Source organism: Taudactylus pleione, unplaced genomic scaffold (assembly GCF_031769625.1).
Source record: "Taudactylus pleione unplaced genomic scaffold, aTauple2 ptg001312l, whole genome shotgun sequence".
NCBI lineage: Eukaryota > Metazoa > Chordata > Amphibia > Anura > Myobatrachidae > Taudactylus > Taudactylus pleione.
The window spans coordinates 556,701-584,308 of NW_028285712.1; the positions used below are offsets into that span (position 1 = coordinate 556,701).

Genomic DNA, 27,608 nt, shown 5'->3' on the forward strand with positions numbered 1-27,608 from the left:
ATGACAAATGACCGCACCTCAGATGTATGTTACATGTGTGACCAGCCTGCCGGCCGTGTGTGTGCAGCGTAGGGTGGGGTGAGACATGTCCTGGGGGATAATCAGTGACACTCTGAGGATCTGGGGACTGTCACAGCCACTGGCTGTCTCTGAGAGTCTCTATTGCTCAGGATAACAAGACGTCCTGACAGACAGTCTCAGCTCAGGGAGTGCAGCCCTTTGTTACATGGCCTGTCTGTGTCCTTCTCACACATCCTTCCCCAGCTCCTGTTATGTATCATCTGGTATATACATACATGTTATACCTATTATGTGTTATTCCTCGACCACTCATTATTACTCTGCAGTTGCTGCTATAACAGGACACTACAGGCTGCTCCCTCTGTATAATAATAACAGAACACTACAGACTGCTCCCCCTGTATAACAGTACTAACAGGAATCCACAAGCTGCTCCCACTGTACAGTATTGCACCACATGCTGCTCTCCCTGTTTTGTAAGACAGTGCACGCTGCTCCCCCTGTATAGGACATCACAGGCCACTCCCTTTATAGTAGGACACCGCAGACCAGTTCCCTATATAGTAGGTCCTGTATAGTAGGACACTGCAGGCCACTCCTTCTGTATGGTAGGACACCACAGGTCACTCCCCCCTGTATAGTAGAACAGCTCAGGCCGCTTCCCTTGTAAAGAAAGACACCGTAGGCTACTCCTCCTGTATAGTAGGACACCACAGACTACCCTTCCTGCATAGTAGGACAAAACAGGCTGCATTTCCTTTATAGTAGGACACTGCAGGCCCCCCTTGTAGAGGACACCACAGGCTACACCCCTGTATAGTAGGACACCACAGGCTGCTCCTCTGTATAGTAGGACACCACAGGCCACTCCACCTGTATAGTAGGACACCACAGGCCACTCCACCTGTATAGTAGGACAACACAGGCTGCTATCCTTGAAAGAAAGACACCATAGGCTACTCGTCCTGTATAGTTGGACACCACAGCCTACCCTTCCTGCATACTAGGATACAACAGACTGCTCCTCCTTTATAGTAGAACGCTGCAGACTGCACCCCCTGTATAGTTGGACACCGCAGGCTGCTCCCCCTGTATAGTACGATACCAAAGGCCACTCCCCCGTATAACAATTACAAATGCGATTACCTGCTGCCTCTTCCTCCTGGGATCATCCGGTAACTGCAGCTATAGAAGACACGCCCCTCTAGATAGCCACGCCCTTTCCTTCTCTTCTCCGTGTTGTTATGGCTTCTATCTGCCCCGCCCCTCCTCTCATGGGGACCGCCCTCCTCTCATTCCCCTCAGTGCGGTGATTGGCAGCAGCGAGTAGCCAATCAGGCGGCACAAAGTAGGAAGGACGTCCTGTAACTAACAGCCACCAGCACCTGCCGCTCACAGCTTCATCACTAGAGTAACAGCTGAATAGTCTCATGGTGTCCTCATGTATGGTGACCGGCGGCCATATTCTTATAGTCTCCAAGTCACAGAGCAGAGGGGGCGGGGCCACAGGGGCTTTAGCTGCCATTTTGTCATAGACATTCCTGACAGCCGGAGCCAGGTAACGTGTCCTGTATATATTATATTATTATTATATAGGGGAGAGGGGACTGTACAGTGATATATGAGGAGGAATAACACAGCTCCCAGCACACACTGATATGTGGTATTATTATTATATAGGGGAGAGGGGACTGTACAGTGATATATGAGGGGGAATAACACAGCTCCCAGCACACACTGATATGTGGTATTATTATATAGGGGGAGGGGACCGTACAGTGATATGAGGGGAATAACACAGCTCCCAGCACACACTGATATGTGGTATTATTATATAGGGGAGAGGGGACCATACAGTGATCTATGAGGGGGAATAACACAGCTCCCGGCATACACTGATATGTGGTAATATTATTATATAGGGGGGAGAGGACCGTACGGCCCCTGGCACACACTGATATGTGGTATTTTATATAGGGGAGTGGGGACCATACAGTTATATTTAAGGGAGAATAACACAGGTACAGGCACACACTGATCTGTGGTATTATTATATAGGGGAGAGGGGACTGTACAGTGATATATCAGAGGGAATAACACAGCTCCCGCCACACACTATGTGGTATTATTATTATATAGGGTAATCATTCCATGTCAGTTCACCCAGGCCATGACTCCCACTGACTCAGCGTTTCATGAAACTTTGTACACTTGATACTACCACATATCTACAAACCCATGTAAAATGTTTCTTCTCTAGCCCTCATAGTTTTTGAGATATAGGGGGTGAAAGTTTAAAAAAAATTGCTCAGAAATACCACTCCTGATGCTCCGTTTTTATGTGAGGTGTATGTGGAAAAAGATTCCTATCTCAGTGCCTAATCCGCATATCACTTTGAAATTTTGGCCCTTTGTCAATCAGAATATGGATATTCCTGAAAAAAATGTTTATCAACCTTGCCCGACTTTGACATTCATTATACGTTCCTTTACTTCATTCTTAATAATTTTTTGGTGCTAATAAAAAGGTGGGTTCAATATGCATTATCAACCTAAGGCAGATGAGTTATCATGTCCCTTTTTTTTTAAAATTGAACCTTAAAGTATATTTTATAAGCCTATGAAAGAAAATGGGATTTTGATTGCCTGTATGAGTATTTTAATGTTTAATTAAAAATCTCTCTTTAAAAATAAAAATTACCATTAGGTATAATTTTGCTCGCCTATGGAGTATTTTAATTTGTATATTTTGGGGTGTATTCAATTAGCCTGCGATTACACGTTGTCATGGGAAAAACTGCTATTTTACAGTGAAAACCCCGTATTCAATTTGCCGCAATAATTTATCATCGTGAATTTTACCTCGAATTTCACTTCACCTACTATAAGCAGGTGCAAAGTTGGGGAACATACCTATTTTAATGTAAAAATGTCGGGATTTGGTTCAGAACCACTGGGACAGCTACCCCCCCTCCAATGACTAATTGGGCACTTTGACGTTTTTAATTATTTTTAATTGGCCAATAACGACATGTCGTTTTTGGGTTAAAAGAGTGCACAGTTATGGAATTTTCGGTTCAACTATGGGACAGATATATTAGGGCGCTTTATGAGTGAACCAAGTGTTTTTAGTCTTGCAGGTGGGAGTAGTCAGTCTTTTCTCTTTCTTCCACTAGGGGACACTGGAGGTGCTTACGCTGGGGTATAGAGGCGTGGATAGCTGGAGCTGGCACTTTAATTTAGAAGTGTGAAGCTCCTCCCCCTCTATTCCCCACCAGCCCTCAGTTTACAAAATGTGCCATCGGAGCTGGTCACAATTTGCTGTGCTCCAGCAACACATATGTTTATTGTTTTCTTTTATTTAGGATATTTATTTATTTATTTTCCTACATCTTTTACATTTACTAAGTACCCTTCGCCACCTCTCTAAAGGTGGGGTCCGGGTACCTGGCGCCCTGTTCTTAGAAGAACAGGAAGGAGTGCACAGGGCTTATTAAAAAAGCACTGACAGCTCCTTTATCGCCACAGCACATCTCTAACACAAGAGCAGAGTGTGCTGCAGCTGAGAGAGCCACCGGGGAGCGCAGTGAGTATGGCTGCGCGTCTCCCCCCTCCCTCCCCCCCTCCGGCGCCTAACCGCCCTATGTTGTATGCAGCACTATAGCGCTGCTTCACTCCTTCAGTCGCGGCGAGCAGCCGTTAATTGACGGAGTCTGTGAGCGCCGGGCTCCCCCGTTAAGCGGTGGGCAGCCAGGTTAGCGCGGCAAGCCTGGATGAAGTCGGGGGGCGGAGCTTAGCAGCGCGGGCTCTCTTCCCTACAACGCTGGTTAGAGCAGCGCTAGGCTCTCTATCTAACAAGTCTCCCCTCTCCCCGTTAGTTTACAATGTAGAGGGGCTGACAGGTGCCGCAGCCAGCGTTACACAGGCGCCCCTCCCCCCGCTAGTAGAGCGGCAAGTAGCGGGGCAGTTAGAGAGGAATAGTTAATATATGGCCAGCGTTAAGCAACCATATTGCATGCCTCAGGGGCGGACCAGGCGGGCTCTCTATCTCTCTATACGCGGCAAGCGGCTGTTACAACAGCGTGGCTGCCGGTTTTTTTTTAACACACTAACTGCAACTATCCTCATTACAGGAGAGTGCAGAAGCCACACACTGGGCAGAAGGATTGATTCTCCTAGCACACACCCCTTCTACAGGATCCTTTCCAAAAGGGGCTGACTGAGGTGTACAAAGTGCAGGGAATCTGAATTATTGGGAGGAGTGGTGTGAACTCCTCTGTTTCTCACTAGCCTTCTGTCTCTGTATTCTGTCTGTTTATTCATAGAGTCTGATTCTGTGTGAGTGGCTGTATGTGTATATACCTATGTCTGGACTATGGCTTATTAGAAAATGTTTGTTCCAAATGTAACAACAAACTAAGCCGAATGCTGCTGGCACCACGCTATGTGATGCTTGTTTAGTAACCGAAGGGGCAGCGCAGACGGTGCACTACGCCCTGGGGTGTGGAGTTTGTGTGTTCTCGCTGTGCTTGCGTGGGTTTCCTCCCACTATAGATACCATTATAATCCTCTGTGGCTATTGCGGTCTCACCTACTCCTGCATGGGCCGCTGACATGGCAGGAGTTATGGCGGCTGTATTGTCTGAATTAACGACCAATAGGAGGTTAACCAACTATCTGAACTGGTACAGATTGTGTACCGCTTCTACATTGTCCTCCACTGCCTATCATAAGCCTGCACTAAGCATCCTCTGCCGACTGTCCTCCAGTCAAATGAGGAACCCCTCACAGCTCTGCGCCGTTCTACTTAGAATCTGCCTCTCAGGCAGTGGAGCCTTTTTAATTCTAGCGGTCAGGCAGATCCTTAATGTACCTGAGGAAGTAGTCCCTGCAGCTCAGCTAGAGCTTCTAGAACAGCTTTCTGTGGCCTGGAAACAACTGGATAAGCGGCTCCAAATCCATGTCATTTCCCTTCCAGCTATCCATTTCCATCATCCATGATGGAACATTGGGAAACACCTCCTCCTGTAGAAAACGCTTCCTTTGCCAGGTGCTACGTTAATTTAGGACTCTTCTGCTAGTGATTTGGAACAACACTGCGATCCAATTTACACTGCAGCAGGAGCCCAATTTAGACCTACGCCTGTTAGCGCTTCGGTTATCTATGCTGTAATTTGCTGGGTGGACCAGTTGATTAGGGGCTTGGATACTTCCAGAGCAGGGTTACGATTACTAGCGGAACTCTGTGAGTCAGCAGTTTACATGCTCTGGCTTCTCTTTAGAACGCACAAATCGTTCGCCTTTTACTAAAGATTTCCATGGAGAAAAGCAAAACTGAGTTTTGTCTCAATATTTTCATGCACCAGCTTAATGGGTTTTAAAAATGACCAGGGTTTCCAGAGAGACAGATCAGTGCTCGTATGTCCGTTTTTGCTATTTCTTCCCGCAGTGTTCTCTGCTTACTCTCTTGGCAGGCGGATGCAGAATCCAAACGGGCTGTTGAGGGTCTACGGTTCACATATGCTTTTTAGTCCAGAACTGGACAAATGGATATCCCAAGACAAGTAAGTCTTCTCTCTTCCCTTTGAATGCTTCGCAGGAGGACTTACAGGTCCCTCATTTCATTCCTTTCGTGCCCATCCCTTTTGTTAAAGGGCCAGAGATACCCCCTCGCACATTAGGGGTGGCAGAGGAAAAGGTTGCCCACATACAGTTACACGTCGACAGGATCAAAGACCAGTCGACCAACAGGTGGCTGACTGTCTCCCATCCCGCCTGGGATCTCCTGCGATGGGACTTTGCTTTCCGTGCGGTTCCGAATAGCTTTCGAGCTTTCCACTCCACATCGGTTCTTTTCTACGAGTCTGCCGGTGTCCACAGACAAGGCCCCTATTAAACCTAAAGTCTTAAACCAATATCTTAAACTGTAGCATTTCACTATGGAGTCGCTTCAGTCTGTCATTGCAAGCTTGGAACCGGCAGAGTTTCTCTGTATATAAAGGATGCGCATCACCATGTCCCAAATTGGGAACCGCATCAGGCTTTACAGCATTTTGCGATTTTGCAAACTCACAATCAGTTTCGGGCGTGGCTGTTCGGGTTATCCTCGGCTCCCCGTGTTTCCACTAAGTTTGTCTGTCATGACGACTAGTTAATCAAGGCTCCGTCGGAATCACTTCTCTTGGACTATGACTTACTGACATCATCAATTTCTAGATACCCAATCTGAGTCCGTCCGAAAGACTCCAGTTCTGGGGATGGTCCTAGATATGACATTACAGAGGATTTTCCTTCCGGAAGACAAGGCCCGGAAAATCCAGTTGCTCTTTCAGCTAGCCCTAGGATCAAGGAGGGTGTCCTTGCTTCTTGGTCTTCGTCTCTTGGGGAGGATGTTAGCTGCTTTCAAGGCACTACAATATGGACAATTCTACTTCCGAGTATTCCAACTGGCCCTGCTAACACAGGGGTCAGGGTCTCGCCTGCATCTATATCAACTAATCCATTTGGCCCCGGTAACCAGGGTGGTACTCCTTGGGTGGATATGACAGGCGCCAGCCTCCGAGGATGGGGACCTGTTGTCCTCGTCTATCACTTTCATTGGTGGTCCCTACAGAAAAGACAGTGGCCCATAAATGTTGGAACTCAGAGCAGTTTCCCATGCTCTGCTAGAAGCAGCGCAGTGTCTAAGGTCTCTTCCTGTACGAGTTCTGTCAGACAACGCGACGGCCGTTGCTTACATCCACGCCGGACCGGCAATCGTAGTCGCATGGCAATGAGAGAAGTATCTCAGATTCTCTAGTGGGATGAGAGTCAGTCAAGTAATCTTGTCGGCAGTATTCATCCTTGGAGTGGACAACTGGAAAGCAGATTACCTAAGCTTCATCCACACGCGTTTCACGCACTGGGGTCGTCTTTAGGCGGACCTCAGGGCGTCTCTATTTAAACATCAGTGACCAAGATACGTGTCAAGAACTCTGGATCCGCAGGCAGAGGCTGCAATTCCATGGACCTACGACATGGTTTACCTGTTTCCTCCGATTCCACTAATTCCTCGTCTACTAAAACGAATAAAACACGAATCGGCCTTAGTCATTCTCGTGACACCAACCTGGCCTAGGAGGAGTTGGTTCTTCGGTTTTTCTTGGCAGTCGATCCGGGCCACTTCCTCTTTGTCCGGACCTTCTGCAGCAGGGTCCTTTAGTCCACCCCAACTTAGCACAACTGCGTGTAACGTGGTGGCTCTTGAATCCGATATCTTAAGACAGACGGTCATCCCAGACTCGGGTATTCCCACCATGCTACGCGCCAGGAAACCAGTTTCGGCTGCGCATTATCATTGCATAGGGTGTTACAGTTGGGGCCTTCCGTTAGGGGTGTTTCGTTCTCCCGTTTTTACGTCTTTCCAAATGAGATTAGATTCTAGTCTTTGCCTAGGATCATTAAAATTGCAAATTTCTGCTCTTTCTATTTTCTTTCAATGCAGGTTGGGCCTCCTTCCGGCGATGCAGTCATTCTTCAGGGGGTGTTGCGGGTGCAGCCACCTTTTGTACCACCTATGGCTCCCTGAGTCTTGGTATTTTTATTTTTTGTTTCTTCAGTCTTCCATGTGTGAACCTCCCAAGAGGTTGATATTAAGTATTGTCTTGGAAGACGGTCCTCCTCCAGGCTTTAGCTACGGCTCGCAGGAGTTTGAATTGGGTGCTCTGTCTTATAGGCCTTGTGTTTCATGATGCTAGGGTGGAACTCAAGATGCACGCTACTTTCCTACCTATGGTTGTGTCTGTTTTTCACATAAATTAGCCTATTGTGGTACCTTCTTTGGTACGGGACTCTGGTGTTTCTTCTACCCTAGATGTGGTTAGAGCTCTTCGCCTCTGTTGCTTGGACGACGTCCTTACGCGAGTCTTAGTTGTCCTTTTTATAAGGCTGTTCGGAAGGGTTGGCCAGCATCCAAACAGGATTGGCATGTTGGCTTAGACTGACAATCTGTCAAGCTCTTCTCAGCAATGATCGTCAGTCTCCTATGTCCGTGTCGGCTCATTCCACACGTTCTGTGGGTACGTCGTGAGAGGCACGTAGGGGTGCCTCAACTTTACTATTGTGCCGTGCAACCACTTGGTCATCGGTGCTCACTTTTGTAAAGTTTTATAGATTGATACATTTGCGGTTTCAGCATCATGTTTTGCTGCCTTGTACTGCAGGTTCCTCAGAGCGCTCCCGCCCGTGGGGAAAACTTTGGGACGTCCCCAGCGTAAGCACCTCCAGTGTCCCCTAGTGGATGAAAGAGAAAATGGGATTTTGGTACTTACCGGTAAATCCTTTTCTCTGATTCCACAGGGGACACTGGACGCCCACCTCAGCGCTCTTCGCCTGTCTGTTCCGTTTGTTCCATATGTTGTATGGTTTTGTTGTTGTGTGATATTCTCTTCCTTTCACTCCCTTTTTTCTGCATCTCCTCTCGGTCTTCATTTTCTAAACTGAGGGCTGGTGGGGAATAGAGGGGGAGGAGCTTCACACTTCTAAATTAATTAAAGTGCCAGCTCCAGCTATCCACGCCTCTATACCCCAGCGTAAGCACCTCCAGTGTCCCCTGTGGAATCAGAGAAAAGGATTTACCGGTTAGTGCCAAAATCCCATTTTTGCACTTTTTTTTTTTAAAGTCCCCTAAAATGACACAAATATATGCTTGTATCCATTTTTATGTACCCTGAATTTAATGAGAGCACTTATTTTGCTGAAAAAATACACTTCAAAACCGTTATCCTATGTTAGTTTGGCATTTTTCGGGGTACAGGCTGATTTCCCCATTTTCATCTACACTTTTCAGAGTAAGAACTTTTGCGCAAATCCTGTTTTTGTGATTTTGGAATTGAATAGGTGTAAAAACGGGAGCGCGCACACCCACGAAAATCATATATAAAAGACTTACCAGGACCTAGTTACTTATTTACATGGGCGTAGCCAGAGGTATGGGGGCCCCATAGCAAAATTTCCTTGGGGGCCCCCAGCCCCATAATACTTACCCCCCTGCCTCATAATACTTACCTCCTCCTGAGCCCAGCGCTCCGCTCCGTATCTCCTCACTGAAGCTGGGAGGAGGCATGGACATGATCAGGGGATGTAATTATGGCCATGCCTCCTCCCAGCTTCTAATGGTGCGCACACACGGAGCGATCAGTCAGCGATAACGATATCACTGACTGATTGCCCTGCACCCTCATGGTGTGCTGGATGATCGATATCCATCATCCAGCCCATCACCAACCCAGCAACGACGGGCCAGCGAAAACTATTCTTACGTGATTCAGAATGAAGTTCAAGGGTATCATTGGACGAACAATGGTTGTACACTGCACCCAGATGTAATCTACGCTCATGTTCCCCAGTCTGATGACCTGGTCATCACAAGTGCCTGAGTCTTGTCTGATGATTTGGAGCATGATGTAGCATTTGTGCACAGAACACAGTAAGTAATTATTCAGTACATCAAGGAAAACATTCCTGCCGTCAAAAAATTGTGTTACTTCAGTCATGGGTGTGCTGGGCAGTATAACAATTGCAAATAAAATTCTCAACTTGTGCTGCCATGGTCGAGACTTCACTTTGAAAGCATCATGGGCATTTTTTGCAACCAGTGCCTATACAAATAAAAGAAATACCACTCCACTAGCGCTGGAAGGGTCAATACATATTATAAGTTCTTTAGTTCCATTTAATGATTTCCAACTCCCAGGGTTGATATACTCCACCTCTCAAACATGTAGTTCACAACCGAGAAAAGAGAGATAAAAAAATACCATACATAGTGCAGTATTATAAATGGACAAAGAAGAAATGTAATAACAATCTAGGTAAATTACAGAGAGGTCACATAAAAACAGAATAAAATGGTAGTCATCCACAGGTTATACTGTATCCATATGTGGCTAGAATGTTAACTATTACCGGCTGTAGGTGAGAACTGGCAACGGTCAGTTCTTATGAGCGTATGTATCAAGAGAATCTCCCCGGCTGCAGCAACAGGTCTATAGTTGCCATGGTGAGGCTCAGACGCGGCCGTTTGTCTGTATCTCGGTGGTTTCTAGTCACATGACAATCTCCTCCCGATCACATGTCATGTTACGTCTATAGTTGTCATGGTGAGGCTAAGACGCGGCCGCTCATCTAGATCTCAGCGGTCTCCGGTCACATGACTATCTCCTCCTGATCACGTGACATGTTACGTCTATAGTTGCCATGGTGAGGCTCAGACGCGGCCGTTTGTCTGTATCTCGGTGGTCTCTAGTCACATGACAATCTCCTCCCGATCACATGTCATGTTACGTCTATAGTTGTCATGGTGAGGCTAAGACGCGGCCGCTCGTCTAGATCTCAGCGGTCTCCGGTCACATGACTATCTCCTCCCGATCACGTGACATGTTACGTCTATAGTTGCCATGGTGAGGCTTAGACGCGGCCGTTTGTCTGTATCTCGGTGGTCTCTAGTCACAATACTAAACGTCAGACGCTTTACACAAGAGTGAGAAGTTACGATACCTGTCTGTTGCCATAGCGCTCTTAGGCGTCCCTTATCCTCCTGCCTCACATTGTTAGCAAACAGTCCACGTATGTAAAGAGATCACTAACTCGATTTCATATATTTCTACTGATCCCTTTTTCTTAGGAGGAGGTAAGCTTTAGTCTCAGATCAGGATTTCATTAAAGTGCATCATATATATCATCGTATATAAAACAAGAGTAATTTAATATAAGTACACATAAAACATCCAAATATAGTACATATAATATAGCATCTGTGTATAAAATGTTAAATATGAAGATAGCACCAATATTATTTCTGTATTCCCTATATTTCTAACCATAAATATCTAAAAAGCATCATAAAACCACTTTATCCCAAAATCTATGTTGAGACCTCCTGGTTGTAAGGTTCCCAAATCATAAATTGTGCTCATCCTTGCTTTGGCCAATTGGCTAGTTAAATCTCTTCGCCAATGTCCTTTCACCCATTACAAGCCCAAAAAGCATTTAATAGCAGAGGTAGAGCAATTATTATGTTGTTTAAAATGACTAGAAAGAGCATGAGACTCCAGGGCTTTTTTATGTCTCTCCTAAACGCACTTTATTGCCACCAGCCACGGTAAATCTCCTGGTGATGGCATTGGTGCAACAATTAATCCTCTGGTTGCCAGAGAGAGCCCACAGAGACTAACAGGTGATCTGATTGACTCAGCTGAAAAAGTCTTACATTTCTGCAAGTCAAGAATTGCAAATATAAAGTTACGTCTAATATCAAAAGAAACACGCAAACAGCTGCAAGACCGATTTTCCCAGGCAAAAACCGTACCTGGTACAAGAGGATTTCATCACTTTTCCCCTATATCTGAAGTCTCCATAGGAACAAAGTGACTCAGGTCAGATAAAAACTTCTGTTCCATTTTCCATTACTCAGATCAGAACAATCCAACACCAGTCATTATGTCACAGATCTGTACAGATTCATACATAGCATGTGTTTACGATAATCGTTGTGTTTTTTGGATAAGATGAGGAGGAATGTGATGTTGAAGTATAGATCATGCACACCTATGGCCCTGCGCGATCATTTCACTGGCCTCTACAGAAGAAAGAAGACATCTGTTATGTTCCTATGTGCTCTATAATTTCCTCTGTCAGTCCTCCTATCATGAAGGGTACTGGGAGGATGTATTACTTCCCTGAAAAGGAAGTTGATTATGTACAATGGCAGTACAGTCTCATCTTCAGTTAGACATCAGGCATCTCGGGTCAAAAACAAGTAAGATTAATAAGCTGATGTATTTAAAACGGCTTTTAGTGTGTGTGCTCGCTCCCGTTTTTGCACCTATTCAATTCCAAACTCAGGATTTGAGTGAAAATTCTTCCTGTGAAAAGTGTAGGTAAAAATGGGGATATCAGCCTGTGCCCCAAAAATTGCAAAACTAACGTAGGATAACAGTATAGAAATGTATTAGAGGTCATATTAAATAGACTTGGGATACTTAAATTCAGTCAAATGGCTGTTATTTGCATTTGAAAAAATACAACAAAATGATAAAAAGCTTTTTTTTCCAGCAAAATAAGTGCTCTCATTACATTTAGGATACATAAAAATGGGTATAAATATATATTTAGGTGATTTTAGGGGAATTAAAAAAAAAAAAGTGCAAAAAGACTACTCCTACCTGCAAGACTAAAAACACTTGTTTCACTCATAAAAGCACCCAAATATACCTGCCCCATACTTTGAATCCAAATTATTGTGGCTAATTAAATAGGGGTTTTTCACTGTAAAATAGCAGTTTATTGCATGAAAATGTGTAATCGCGGGCTAATTGAATACACCCCTATGTGTAATGGGAAACATGCACATATATACTGTATATAGAAATATACAAATTAAAATACTCCCCTGATGTGCAAATATATACCTAATGATAATTTTTGTTTTTAAAGAGAGATTTTTAATTAAACATTAAAATACTCATACAGGCAATCAAAATCCCATTATTTTAGCAAAGGAATGTATAATGACTCTCAGAGTCGGGCAAGGTTGATAAAACATTCTTTTCTGGAATCTCCATATTCTGATTGACAAAGGGCTAAAATTTCAAAGTGATATGTGGATTAGGCACTGAGATAGGAATGTTTTTCCACATACACCTCACATTAAAAAAATTGCTCAGAAATACCACTCATGATGCATTGTTTTTAACTTTGTCCCCCCTATATCTCAAAAACTATGAGGGCTAGAGAAGAAAAAATGTACATGGGTTAGTTGCTATGTGGTAGTATCAAGTGTACAAAGTTTCAGGAAAATATGAATCGGTGGGTGTCATAATAATTTTTTTCTGGGTGATTTGACATGGAATGACACTGGGGGGAAAGGGGAGACTTACCGGTCACTTAGTGTTACATGTCTGTGTTACATGTGTTCTCTGTGATGTCTGTTATATTTATTCTATTTACTCCTAGACAGCCCTGCTCTGAGGAACCAGAGTCTTTATTATTATTTATTACACATTCTATATTCTCTCTGATTCACTGAGGATGGACAAGGACGGGAGTCACAGGACTGAGAGGATCTTACATCTCATCCTGGAGATCATTTACGAGCTAACTGGAGAGGTGAGGGGATCTGGGAGTGTCACAGTGACATCACTTATATCTATAGTAATAATACAGGGACATGACTGGGGAGGTGAGAGGATCTGAGAGTGTCACAGTGACATCACTTATATCTATAGTAATAATACAGGGACATGACTGTGGAGGTGAGGGGATCTGGGAGTATCACAGTGACATCACATATCTATACTAAGGAATGAAATACCGCCGGCCGATTCGCGGCAGCCAGACATCAGCAGAGATCCCGGCAGCGGAACCCCGACAGCGCTGGAAATCCCGATCGTGGATAGGTGAGTATCTACTAACCTAACCCTAACTCTCCTTAGGGGTGCCTAACCCTAACCTCCACCCCAAGTGCCTAACCCTAATCCCCCCGCTAAGTGCCTAACCCTAACCACCCCCTTCCCCGTTGCCTAAACCTAAGTCCCCCGGGGGGGTGCCTAACCCTAACCTCCCCCCGGGGGTGCCTAACCCTAACCCTCCCTCCCCCTAGCCTAACCCTCCTGGGGGGGTGCCTAACCCTAACCTCCCCCGGGAGCCCTAAACCTAACCCACCCCCGCGGCTGTCCGCTGGCCGCGCCCGGCATCACTACGATCTGGATGCCGGGCACCGGTCTCCTGGCGTCGGGGAAATGCCGGGCGTCTACGTCTAGACGCCCGGCATTTCACCCTTGCCGGGATATGACAGTCGGGAAGCCGGCTGCCGGTATTTAGGCAGTCGGCTTCCCGATTGCATACCCTATACTAATAATACAGGGACATGGCTGGGGAGATGAGGGGATCTGGGAGTGTCACAGTGACATCACTTATATCTATAGTAATAATACAGAGACATGATTGGGGAGGTGAGGGGATCTGGGAGTGTCACAGTGACATCACTTATAGCTATAGTAATAATACAGGGACATGACTGGGGAGGTGAGAGGATCTGGGGGTATCACAGTGACATCACTTATATCTATAGTAATAATACAGGGACATGACTGGGGAGGTGAGGGGATCTGGGAGTGTCACACTGACATCACTTATATCTATAGTAATAATACAGGGACATGACTGGGGAGGTGAGGGGATCTGGGAGTGTCACAGTGATATCACTTATATCTATAGTAATAATACAGGGACATGACTGGGGAGGTGAGGGGATCTGGGAGTGTCACTGTGTTATCACTTATATCTGTAGTAATAATACAGGGACATGACTGGGGGGTAAGGGGGATCTCGCAGTGTCACAGTGACATCACTTATATCTATAGTAATAATACAGGGACATGACTGGGGAGGTGAGAGGATCTGGGAGTGTCACAGTGACATCACTTATATCTATAGTAATAACACAGAGACATGACTGGGGAGGTGAGGGGATCTGGGAGTATCACAGTGACATCACATATCTATACTAATAATACAGGGACATGGCTGGGGAGGTGAGGGGATCTGGGAGTGTCACAGTGACATCACTTATATCTATAGTAATAATACAGAGACGTGACTTTGAAAGTGAGGGGGTCTGGGAGTATCACAGTGATATCACTTCTAGCTATAGTAATAACCGAGCAGCAGGTAGCCAGTCTCAGTCCCAGAGTCCTCACTGGAGTTGGGATTTAGTACATTGTATGTTCTTTTCTTTTTGTCACTGACACAAATATGTTAGATCTTTGTCAGGGGTTGGTTTTCTTGTGGACCCGGGGTGGATACAGGAGGAGACAGAGAATCAGAACTGTAGAAAAACTTGGGTTCTTTAATGAATGGAATGGTAGACATGAAAGAACCAAGCCCAGGACAAAAGTGAAGATGGGTCAGAGTCAAATAATAAGTCCAGCAGCAAATAATAAAATCCTGAATGAAGGTAACAGGAGTGGAGCGATAATGTTTAGGTATGTCCAGAGGGAAACAAGCTGTAGACAGGGGTCGATGCGGTAAGAAGGTAGTCTGGTTGGTGAGTGGGAATCCAACAGTAGTGGGAGGGGGAGTTGCTGATAGGTGCGGGGATTCCTGAGGCTGCCTGAAACCGGCAGGAAGCTAGGCAGAACCGAAGTCAGCAGCGTAGAGGAGCTCAGATAAATGTGAACAGACTGGGCTGATACACGTTGCACAGGCAAAGTAAGGGAGCTGTGAACTCCCTTAAATCCTCAACAGCAGAGCGTGATTGGCCGGACAGAACAGCTGACCTTTAGGGGATTGGTTCCCTAGGTCACATGGGCCAATGCAAGATGGCGGTGCCTATAGAACCGCAGAGTACAAACGCTGCGCAACACTCCCATGCTGGCATGGCCTACCAACAAGGAACCACAAGATGCACCCCGTGCCAGTCTCCATACTCCAGCACCGCCACCGGAAGGCCCACGCCAGAGTGCCCTAACGGGCAAAGACCGCAAACTTACCGGTAAGGAACCGCTGGTCTTGACCCCTTGGGAGACTCAACCTGTGTGTAGTATGTATATATATATATATCAGCCAAAAATCATAATATTCGGCCATTAACATATAGACTCATTAATACAAGTATGTCATATCCAATATATAATAAATAAAACAAAATTTATATCTGCATGAAATAATTCTCAGCCGTTCAAAACAGCAGAAAAATCACAAGGAAAGACTCCATACATTATTGTGCCGTCCCGCTGGGTGCCAACCCATCAGTGTCTGAAATCTCACTCCCACCAGCAACGTAATGGGAAGAAGCAATCCATGGGCCCCAAATACGATCATATTTGAGATTACAATTCTGCCTAGTATATAGAAATCGTTCATGCCCCACTACTTCATTTATCAGCCCACACCACTCAGCAAAGGTAGGGCCCCTAGATGCCATCCAAGTACGGGCAATACAAAACTTGGCCAGAGTCAATGCATTAATTACATATTGGCCCGTTAAACGATGAACCCTGTTCAAGAGATCCAAACCAAAAATACGCATTTCAGGGAATATAAGGGGAATAGCACCTCCCGTGTTGGTGATACAGTTGGTGACTTGGGACCAAAACACCCGGACAGCAGAACACTCTCAGAGGAGATGCCAAAATGAGCACTGTGGAGTAGAACATTTAGGACACCTACCAGATGCACCAGACCCAAATCTACTCAGTAATAAGGGGGTAAGATACACCCTGTGTAATAAAAAGAACTGAATCTGTTGAAATCGCACTGCACAGGTGGCTTTTCAGCATTAAAGACCACTCTTCATCCTCTAATGGACCCAAATCATCCACCCATTTAAGTCTAAGCAGTAGTCTACTTGTATATTATGCAAATTAATGAATAGCCCCATTTAGGTGAGGTTTAATTGACCATTTAATGGTGTCTCCCCAATACTCAGGATTACACAGTAGTGAAAAAGACATCTGGTGAGTGTGAGACACCCAGCAGCCGTCCCCATGTGTCAGGAGGACTGAGCAGGACTCAGAGCCCCATCACGGTGCCTCCATCTCACTCACTAATACATGAGAGAGATAATGACCAGAAGATCGTGGAACTCTCCAACAAGATCATTCAGCCGCTGACTGGAGAGGTGACTGCTGGGATGGAACATTATACAGTAACACCAGGGGATGTGTCTGGGTGATGACTGGAGAGGTGACTGCTGGGAATGGGATATTATACAGTAACACCAGGGGATGTGTCTGGGTGATGACTGGAGAGGTGACTGCTGGGATGGAACATTATACAGTAACACCAGGGGATGTGTCTGGGTGATGACTGTAGAGGTGACTGCTGGGAATGGGATATTATACAGTAACACCAGGGGATGTGTCTGGGTGATGACTGGAGAGGTGACTGCTGGGGATGGGACATTATACAGTAACACCAGGGGATGTGTCTGGGTGATGACTGGAGAGGTGACGGCTGGTAATGGGACATTATACAGTAACACCAGGGGATGTGTCTAGGTGATGACTGGAGAGGTGACTGCTGGGAATGGGGACATTATACAGTAACACCAGGGGATGTGTCTAGGTGATGACTGGAGAGGTGACTGCTGGGAATGGGACATTATACAGTAACACCACAGGATGTTTCTGGGTGATGACTGGAGAGGTGACCGCTGGGAATGGGACATTATACAGTAACACCAGGGGATGTGTCTGGATGGTGACTGCTGGGAATGGGACATTATACAGTAACACCAGGGGATGGGTGTGGGTGATGACTGTATCATTGTGTGTGTCAGGTTCCTATAAGGTATTAGGATGTCATTGTCTTATGTCTCCATGCAGGAGGAAGAGTATATAGAGAAACACAGGGATCTATACAAGGACGTGATGATGGAGAATCACAGGCCCCTCACATCACTGGGTAAGAGGAGACTGTCATTTATTGTACAGGGGAGATTAGGTATGGGGGCCTCCTATATACACCCATCACCTGATAATCACATATATACAATGTACTCAGTCACTGTGTGTCTCCTACAGATGGACCCAGTAACAAAAAGACCCCAGAGAGATGTCCCCGCCCTCTGTATTCACAGGATTGTACAGAGGAGAATCACAGGATCCCACAGGAGCATCAGGTAGATGGGATTTAGGGTCTCTCCAATATACCAAAGTGACTGTCACTATATGATCTGTAGAGAAGCTGTGTGTGTCTAATATACTGATATTCTTTTGTTTTATTTCATGTAATTTAATCAGACTTCAATAATTTTTTTGTGTTGTGGGTTATTTAGGATGAAGGTCTGGCATTTATAAAGGTTGAAGTTTTACAGGGAGAAGACACGTATGTGACTCATATAAAGGCAGAAGATGTAGAGAGAGAAGAAGAGACGTATGTGACTGATAATATGGGAGAAGATATGGAGGATGAAGAAGAGACATATGTGACTCATATAAAGGCAGAAGATGTAGAGAGAGAAGAAGAGACGTATGTGACTGATAATATGGGAGAAGATATAGAGGGAGAAGAAGAGACGTTTGTGACCAATATGAAGGCAGAAGATATAGAGGGAGAAGAAGAGATGTATGTGACTGATATGAAGGCAGAAGATATAGAGGGAGAAGAAGAGATGTATGTGACTGATATGAAGGCAGAAGATATAGAGGGAGAAGAAGAGAAGTATGTGACTGACATGAAGGCTGCAGTTGCAGAGGGAGAAGAAGAGACGTATGTGAGGAGTGATCAGAAGTGTAAGGAGGAGGCAATTCCTACAGCTATCAGCACAGGTGAGTAATAAACACTTATATTAGAAGAAATACTTACATACACAATACTCATGCAGTAGTAACCCATAATAATAATCATATTGATTTGGTTACATTATTAGTATAATTTACCAAATTTCCAGGACCACAGTCAGGATTTTCCTCTACAGGTTGCAGACAATTAAAAATGTTGAAAAACATAAAGGTTAAGAGAGAACAGCCGAAGAAGTTTGACGTATTATGATGTTTCATTTTTATGCTGGCACTGAACCACCCTCTACCTCCTGGAATAGGCTCTCAAGCTGTGGAGCGATAACTTGGATTAATTTCTGGCTCTGTAGCCTTCTTACAGTATGCGGAACAGATGCCAATCTATTTCTCAGCAACTGATAGCGATGTAGCAGTGTGGGAGTTACCTGATTCAGGTGATTAACTGGATTCAGCGGAGATCGGCATGACAGGAACCACAGATGAGGTGAATAGCTCTATTGCAGAGATTAATGTGGCAGTGAGAACTGCCTTTGGTGATAAATGACAGGAACTTAGAACCAGTAGAAAACTTGGAGGAACTGGACTTGGACCGGCAGGAAGACTTGCCGAGTTGAATTGAAGAACTTTTGCTTTGACTCCGGACTGGAGTAACGTGGATTGAACTGAAGAACTTGGGCTTTGACTCCGGACTGGAGTAACGTGGATTGAACTGAAGATCTTGGGCTTTGACTCCGGACTGGAGTAACGTGGATTGCGCTGAAGAACTTGGGCTTTGACTCCGGACTGGAGTGACGTGACAATGGCTGGAAGGAAATCAGGTAATGCAGAGATGAGGGCTAAACAGGGTAATCCGGAAATGCTGTGACAATGGCTGGAACTCAGGTACAAGCTGGATAGGTAATTGGAGATAACAGGTTCAGTAAGGAATGGGTAGGTTGGGGAACTTCAGGTTCAGGGAGGAATGGGTAGGTTTGGGAACTTCAGGTTCAGGGAGGAATGGGTAGGTTGGGGAGCAGGAGTTGATCCACGGCAGGAAGCAAAGCAGGGTAACATGATGCAGGTTTACAGGGAGCCAGGGACCAACCAGGAGTAGGGTAAGCAGAGGAGCACAAGACTCGGGTCAGGAGCACAGGAACTCACTTGTAGCAGATGCTGAAACACACGAGTTGCACTGGCCTAGGAACTAGCCGGATTTCTGGATACTCCAGGTATAGCTGTAATCAGGACTTCTGGATTTGCCTGGAATTGCTGTAAGCAGGACTTTGGGATTGAACTGGTCTAGGAACCAGCAGGAGCCTGGGATACACTAGTACACAGAGAGGCAGCTAACACAAGCTGTACACCACGGGAAGTAACGAGATGTTCAGGCCCAGAATGCTTTCCGAAGTGGATGTACATACCTTGGGTCAGGCAGGAATTGGTGGAAATAGTCAGGTGGTCTGGCAGTAGCATTCTGAGTGGTGGAAGGCACAACATGCAGAGGGAGTAATCACCTCTGCAGCACTGAGAATCAGAACCACACCTGCGATTCTAATCAAGACTAGCAATGTTCACAGACAGAGGAGAGCCCAGGTGAATAATCACCGTGGAAGGGAATGCATACAGAGAAGTGCTGCAGCAAGCATGATCAGAGCAGATCCTCTAGGCAAATTACACATATAGATCTATGGAGACAGTTGGCAGTGGTAAGTCTACAGGCAAAAGGGTGAAAACTAGACAGGGTCATGACAAGTAGTAGTCAGCATTACCTAATTGGTTCCTTCCCATCGATCTATCAGACAAGCAGAATGTAACAAATTCCTAACCATGATATAATCCGGTTCAATACCATGACCGTTCTTCTCAGTCATATCTTGTGACAGGAGTTTTACACCTTATTGCTGTCTTTTTAGTTTACTCATGTTAATGTTATTTGATTGTTACTTTATTGTTGGACTTTAAATTACATTTGGTTCTTTCCCGAACATAACCTTAAAAGGTGATCGATAAGAGGTGGCCTAGGAGTAGTTCTTATACTCCGTAGTACTAGCAGTAAAGTCTCTAGACAAGGTTAAACTTTTTTCTTATAATTTGTGTAAGATGATATAATCAGCAGCTTCTTACTGCAGCTAAGAAAGCAATAAAAGGGCAGCACCAATTCCCCACAAATGATACAATTTTGAGTGAATATTTATTATCTTCAGTGTTTTAATTTTAAAATGATGATTCCTATAAAAACATAATGCATACAATAGTGCATTATCCAAATCCAATTAAAAATACAAAAACCCAATGTCCGTAGAAATGTGAATATTCATCTCCTTATTCCAGTGTTTATAGACAAGATCCATAGGTTAGAGAATTGCACGTCATCATAGTTTATAAGGATTAAAGACCCTAGCTTCACATTTATAATTTTATGGGCATGTCAGCGTCTTTATTGTCCTTCTCATTACCAAAGGGAATCTCCCCACAATTGTCATGCAAAGAAGAAGTGAAAGGATCTAGTGAAACCCTGTATGTAATTCACAAGTTCAATTTAAAATATAGAAATATGATTGTATTTGGATAATGCACTATTGTAGGCATTTATATATGTTTTTATAGGCATCATCACCATTTTGAAAATACAGTGATGAGAAGTAAAGATTCACTCCGCTTTATACTCAGTTCTTGATGGTACCAATTATCATTTTACCTTACCGCTTTCTTGTAGCCTGCATGGAGTATGTAATATGCTGTTTATACCCAGTAGCTTACACAATGTATGGAAAACATTTCTGTCTTTGACACTGACTTCCGAGATTCCATACCTGCAGAGAAACTCTTGCATTAGTTTCTTAGATGAAAATGTTGCAGTTTTTGCAGTGGCTGTTGATGCTTCTACTCAATTTGAGTTTACATCTACACACACCAATATATGCTGCAGATTACTGTATTATGGAAATGGGATACAATCAGTTTGTATTATCTTGAATGATCCCTTCTGTAGGAGGAATGTAAGATGGCTCTGTTGGTATTATTTTCCCTGGGTTCTTCCTTAGACATGTAAGACATAAAGCAGCTTTATTACTTGTTTGAGAATAGAAGCCGGGTGCACATCAATATATTCTCCTATCAGTTTACAGAACATCCTATCCCAACTGAGTTGTGTTCTACTGGTCTACCTTGTCCATCCTTGTCCAGTGGACTCCTGGCCATATCCTTTTAACTTCCATATACCTTTTTATTATGAGGAACGCAATCTTTGCATCTCGACTTGTCTTTGTTCATTAAGATTTTTCAAAAGCAGAACATCAACTAGTGATAAAATTTGACTTAGCAATTTTGTAAATTGCCATAAAGATCAAAAGTCATGTTCTACACCAAATGCGGATCTTGAGTTTCTGTCAATGTTTTGATTTGGCCAAAAGAGTTCTCCAGAATCTATTTGTGACCACTCCTATCTGTATAGAATATCAAGTTTAATTTTTTTTGAATGTCAAATCTGGTCTAGCAGTCAATATCTGGTCTTGATGTTTCAAACAGTCCTGTATCTGTACAAGCTTTGAATTTCCCCCTCTCCACCCTCTGGACAGCATTAGGCTTATATGGTAAAACTGTGGCTGGATTCAATGTTTTGCAACTTTTTCTGGTTAAACTTTGCAGGTGCTGTAAGGGCTCGCTCCCATCTGGTAATCCTGTGACACATATCTGAGAATTAAAATGAACAGATAAAACATGAGTTGTATACAAAGTGCATGAGCCAAAACTATGTCATCATTCTATCCTATGAGAAGAGCATATACTGCCAATGCTATCAAACATGTGTGGAGTAATTGTACCCCTGTGTTTAGTTGCACCCTACTATGCTGCAGGACTACTAGCATCTCCATGCTTTTGTGTGAGAACACCTGCAGTACATCCAGTGTTTATAGTTCACTACAGGTCAAAGGGATTTTCATAGTAGGGAATGACTAATGCTGTAGACCAGGGGCGGGGAACCTTTTTTCTGTCGAGGGCCATTTTGATATATATAACATAATTTGCGGGCCCGGTGCAGGCCGCGGTCCCTCAATTTGACGTCACACGGGGCAGGGCCACAATTGCCATTGATTACAGCAATACCCAGAGCATCCTGAGGATGCCCCAGGGAGGTGTAAGGACAGCAGTGTACCGTCAAAAGGGTCCTAAGGATGCTCCATAGATTCTGGCTGCAGGGTGCCATTCTGGGAACCCTGCTAACCAGATGAGGCTAGCAGAAAAAAGCTCAGAGGGCCTGACCAAATGATTCCCCGGGTCTTATACGGCCCCAGGGCCTGAGGTTCCCCACCCCTGCTATAGACTGTCAGATCTGCCTTAAGAGTGACAAAGGCTGTATAATCTGTGTGTTGAACTAGTAGTTTTTAACATGAAACACACCTAGTTCAGCCTCTAGTCTTAAAGGATATTGTGGAATTTTTGGTGCTGGTCTACCTTATTGTAACTAAACCACAACTGGGGCAACATTAGACTTTAGTACAATGTCTTGCCCATTTTTAGTCTAGACGAATAAAACCGAATTAAGACAGAATAAACTCAAGTCTAGGTGGATTTGGGGGTTTCGCCGGTTGGTTCACTATGAGGGGTAAATTTACTAAAGTGAGAATTTTTAGAAGTGGAGATGTTGCCCATAGCAACCAATCATATTTGAGCTATTCTATTCTAGAAGATGCTAGTTAAATGTAGTTAAATGTTATGTAGAATCTGGTTGCTATGGGCAACATCTCCACTTTATAAAACCCTCACTTTAGTAAATTTACCCCCTGAGCCTCTGAAGAGTTTCTAATAAGTCTTTTAATACTTATTCTCGGTATATATAAGAACACGCTATCTAGTGTGCAATTAGTAATACAGCCCCACTTACAGAGCAACTCTTTGCCAAGTAAATTAGTAGGGGCTCATGCTCTCCAAGCAAAGACTGATAGTAACTTCTCCTGGTGTAAGCAGAGGACATTGCTGCAACTTTCTGGTTGTGTCTATTGTAGAGATTGTTTGAACAGAGAGGGAGAATAAATGAAGATGTTAAAGCAGATTTGGCCGCCCCTGTATCATATCAACAAAGAAAGGATTAGTTAATGCCTGCAGTGTTATGTTTATCATCTGGTTAGGTATTTCTGCTAAGTGGTTCCTTCATTGGTAATAGGTTAAAGAACAGTAAGTGTAGGGCGTACAGACGTGCACAATAGGATAAAAAGCTGCCAAATTAACACCTGATTCTACCCAAACAGAATCGGAGTGCTACAGCCCATATATATATATTCATATCTTTCCATAGGCTAGAGAATCCACAGTATAACTCTAGTACATAATACACAGAAAAAATAGTGTATTACAGTTTTTAGGACTAGTGTAATCACGCAGATGTATGAATTCTATTAATGATTTCCATTTTCAGGGTGTGTTCCCCACCCTTTTGTAATATTCTTACTTCAATATAGATATTTGAGTGCATGGAAATATGGTAAGAAATATGGGAATTAGATACACAAGTATAGTGCAATCTAAAATTTCAGTTACAAATGGTACCTTTAGTCTTCTTAAATTTATCAATTTGAAGGTTTTTTTTTTTTTAATTAATCTTATTTCATTAAAACATTCATATTACCATAAATGTATTATATTCCCAACAGATGGCTGTAACAGAAGAAATATATCGCAGGAACATCTAATTATATCTCCAGATCCTGAAATAAAAGAGAACATCAGACAAGATTCTCCAGTAGAAACCCCTATAACCTCAATTATACATCCAGTTCTTTACAGTACAGATATGTCATCTGATTCTTCTGATGTGTCTTGTACCAATATCTGTGTTACTAGGAGAACATCTATTACAGCTCTTAGAGAAGATAATCTATTACCCAATAATATAGATGCCACATGTTCTACAAAGAGAACAAAGGGTATTGCCCACCAGCCAGCTAATATACATGTGAAGCCATTTTCATGTTCTCAGTGTGGTAAAAGTTTTAGAAGTAAATCATATCTAGTCACACATCAGAGAACTCACACAGGTGAGAAACCATTTCCATGCTCTGAGTGTGGGAAATGTTTTACACAGAAAACAGCTCTTGTCCCACATCAGAGAACCCACACAGGTGAGAAACCATTTCCATGCTCTCAGTGTGGGAAAAGTTTTAGAAGTAAATCACATCTTGTTCAACATGAGAGAAGTCACACAGGTGAGAAGCCATATTCATGCTTTGTGTGTGGGAAATGTTTTACATGGAAATCATACCTTGTCACACATCAGAGAAGTCATACAGGTGAGAAGCCTTTTCCATGTACTGTGTGTGGGAAATGTTTTACACAGAAAACAGCTCTTGTCACACATCAGAGAAGTCACACAGGGGAGAAACCATTTCCATGCTCTCAGTGTGGGAAAGGCTTTAGAGACAAATCAAATCTTATTAGACATCAGAGAAGTCACACAGGTGAGAAACCATTTCCATGTTCTGAGTGTGGGAAATGTTTTACACAGAAAACAGCTCTTGTCACACATCAGAGAACGCACACATGTGAGAAACCATTTCCATGCTCTCAGTGTGGGAAACGTTTTAGAAGTAAATCACAGCTTGTTCAACATGAGAGAAGTCACACAGGTGAGAAACCATTTCCATGTTCTGAGTGTGGGAAATGTTTTAGTACCAAATCTGTTCTTATTTTACATCAAACAGATCACACAGATTTGAAGCCCTTTTCATGCTCTGAATGTAGGAAATGTTTTCCATACAAATCAGATCTGGTTATACATAAGAGACATCACACAGGTGAGAAGCCATTTTCATGCTCTGAGTGTCAGCAATGTTTTACACGGAAATCATATCTTGTCACACATCAGAGAAGTCACACGGGAGAAATCCTTTCCATGACCTGAGTGTAGGAAATGTTTTGCACATAAATATCCCCTTGTTACACATCAGAGAAGTCACACAGGGGAGAAACCATTTTAATGCTCTGATTAAGAGAAATTACATAAGTCAGATCTTGTGGAATATTTACAGACATTTAAACTGGAAACTGTTTTGAGAGGGATATTTTGTTATCTATAGATCAAAACTCATGCACAATAATTTTCCAGAGATGTGCTCTTCATTCACTTTCATTTATTTTTGTTATATAAAGGGCAGAGCTGACATGGTTTGTGCTACAGTTCAAATTGTATTTTTTTGTTATCTTTTCTGTTACTATCCCACAAGATAATATCCACTAAATGTTGCGTTACAGTGTGTGTGGTCAATTGTATCACCCAAAATGGCATGAGTGCAGGAGAATATGGACAGTGCTCAAAGGACTTAGGGTAAATTCATATTGATGTGTAATTGAACATTTGGTCTAAATACCTATTAAACACGTTCTTAAGTGGCTAATCCTCCCTGCCAGCAATAGTCTGTCATATAAAACAAGGATGCCTGGTGCCCAGAGAAACATGATGTCATAGGTTTGTTTTCCAAAAAGAAATTGACTGACCAACACAAATCGTTCTTTGGTTAGTGGCACCATGACAATGACACCACAAGTGTGGGATAAGGACTGCCCTATATGTGGGTGTCCCTGATGCTCTGGGTGGAGCCTCTGTGTATATATATGTGTCTATAGTAAGAGCTTGCTCCCTGCTGTGCGTTTCTCTCCTGAGCACAGAGGACGATGCTATATGTACTGATAGTGTAATAAATACGGTGTAATATCTTCTAGTGTTATTCCATCTTTTGTATTGCTTTATATTATATTTGTGTTACATTAATGGGCTGTCATCACTCAGGGATGTGGGATATATTGTTATATTACTGTCCCTAGTGTCTATGATAGCACTAGCAAGGGGGTCTGTGTGACATCACTGGTGGGGGTGTGATGTAATAACAAGCATGGCTGGTGCCAAGAGGAAACAATGGAAATCAGATATCAGCACCACTGAGGTTACTTAATGCTACTACAGAGGGATACATCTGTGTGTATCACATACATGGCACAATCCATGTAATACATTGTGTGTACAGTCTGTAATGTGTACAGATCCTCCCAGTTCAGTCTTAAGATGGGTAACCACTGCCGACGGGATGATCAGTTAAGCTGTACACATTTTACTGATCGCCCACTAGACGTATTGTACTGATATCACAGCTGGGAGTGCATTTGAATTTGCCTACCCAGCTGTGACATCAGTCCCTACCAGCAAGTGTACGGGCGGTCGGCAGACTGACCGTACAGAGATGCGCTGATAACTGCAGATATATATCCCCCACCTGCAGTGCTGCACAGCCGATGCGATATGTCTATGAACAATGTCATTCACAGACATCAGGGGTACACACAGGCCAATACGTTCGTGATATATTGGCTGTTCAACTGAATGCGCAATATATTACCCAGTGTGTACACAGCTTTATTAGGGTGGAGATAAAGTAATTGTAAAGCCTGAACCCCAGACTATACAGGTCAGAGTTTCCTCCTGGTAATAGGTCAGTCACTGACCACTCACTGCCGGCTTCCTCCTGTCACTCCCCGAGGACTTCTGGTGACAGAAAGTCGGAGGATGTATAAGTGCACAGATAAGAGCTGTGATAGAGAAGGTCCTCCATCCCCCGCTCTCACCATTGTGCAGCTGTTACAGACTAAAGGAAGTAACCTGGTAACAGGTCAGTCACTGACCACTCACTGCCGGCTTCCTCCTGTCACTGCCCGAGGACTTCTGGTGATAGAAAGTCGGAGGATGTATAAGTGCACAGATAAGAGCTGTGATAGAGAAGGTCCTCCATACCCTGCTCTCACCATTGTGCAGCTGTTACAGACTAAAGGAAGTAACCTGGTAACAGGTCAGTCACTGACCAATCACTGCCGGCTTCCTCCTGTCACTGCCCGAGGACTTCTGGTGACATGAAGTCAGGGGATGTATAATGAGGGTGGTGTGATAAGTGCACAGGTAAGAGCTGTGATAGAGAAGGTCCTCCATACCCTGCTCTCACCATTGTGCAGCTGTTACAGACTAAAGGAAGTAACCTGGTAATAGGTCAGTCACTGACCACTCACTGCCGGCAGAAGAAAAAAAGGTGATAGTGAAGTGTAAAGAATAGATGTGTAAAGATAAATCAATAAGTGTTAATGAAATGAGAAATAATTAAAATGACAGATAAACAATTAGAAAAGTGATAAAAAATATCTATGTGAATTAAGTGGTGATGCCCTGAAAAAGGTCCAGCCAGAACAACTCCAGGGGCCCCACTCCCAAACACTCATCCCAAAATAATTATTGCTACATAATAGTAGCACCCACTCTGGGTCATATAATCACAAATTGGTGTACTGCAT

The 27,608-nt window shown here is 43.9% G+C and overlaps 2 protein-coding genes and 1 non-coding gene across 3 annotated transcripts in view; 2 read left to right on the top strand and 1 right to left on the bottom strand.

Annotated features, from left to right (window-relative positions):
• LOC148443298 (uncharacterized) overlaps positions 1-1,264 on the bottom strand; it is a 96,518-nt gene extending 95,254 nt beyond the window's left edge. The window contains exon 1 of the mRNA XM_088462997.1: positions 1,168-1,264. The gene's annotated coding sequence lies outside the window, so the exon portion shown is untranslated. The remainder of the gene's footprint in view (positions 1-1,167) is intronic.
• A 257-nt stretch (positions 1,265-1,521) lies between these two features.
• Positions 1,522-25,991, top strand: LOC148443300 (uncharacterized). Its single transcript, XM_088463000.1, has 7 exons — positions 1,522-1,579; positions 13,015-13,167; positions 16,490-16,681; positions 17,388-17,466; positions 17,586-17,683; positions 17,840-18,332; positions 23,933-25,991. Exons 2-7 carry the CDS (start codon positions 13,090-13,092, stop codon positions 25,177-25,179), a joined length of 2,187 nt encoding a protein of 728 aa, XP_088319126.1. The 5' UTR covers positions 1,522-1,579; positions 13,015-13,089; the 3' UTR covers positions 25,180-25,991.
• On the top strand, positions 5,284-5,400 carry LOC148443301 (U5 spliceosomal RNA). Its single transcript, XR_015875703.1, has one exon. It is a non-coding gene; the product is annotated as a U5 spliceosomal RNA (small nuclear RNA).
• Positions 25,992-27,608: the final 1,617 nt, after the last annotated feature.

What these genes read in the sequence shown, in the direction of transcription:
- LOC148443300 (XM_088463000.1), top strand. Translation starts at nt 13,090, where the DNA reads ATGGACAAGGACGGGAGTCACAGGACTGAGAGGATCTTACATCTCATC. An exon ending in TTCAGCCGCTGACTGGAGAG is followed by an intron (nt 16,682 to 17,387) that starts GTGACTGCTGGG and finishes GTCTCCATGCAG; the next exon opens with GAGGAAGAGTATATAGAGAA. An exon ending in GGATCCCACAGGAGCATCAG is followed by an intron (nt 17,684 to 17,839) that starts GTAGATGGGATT and finishes TGGGTTATTTAG; the next exon opens with GATGAAGGTCTGGCATTTAT.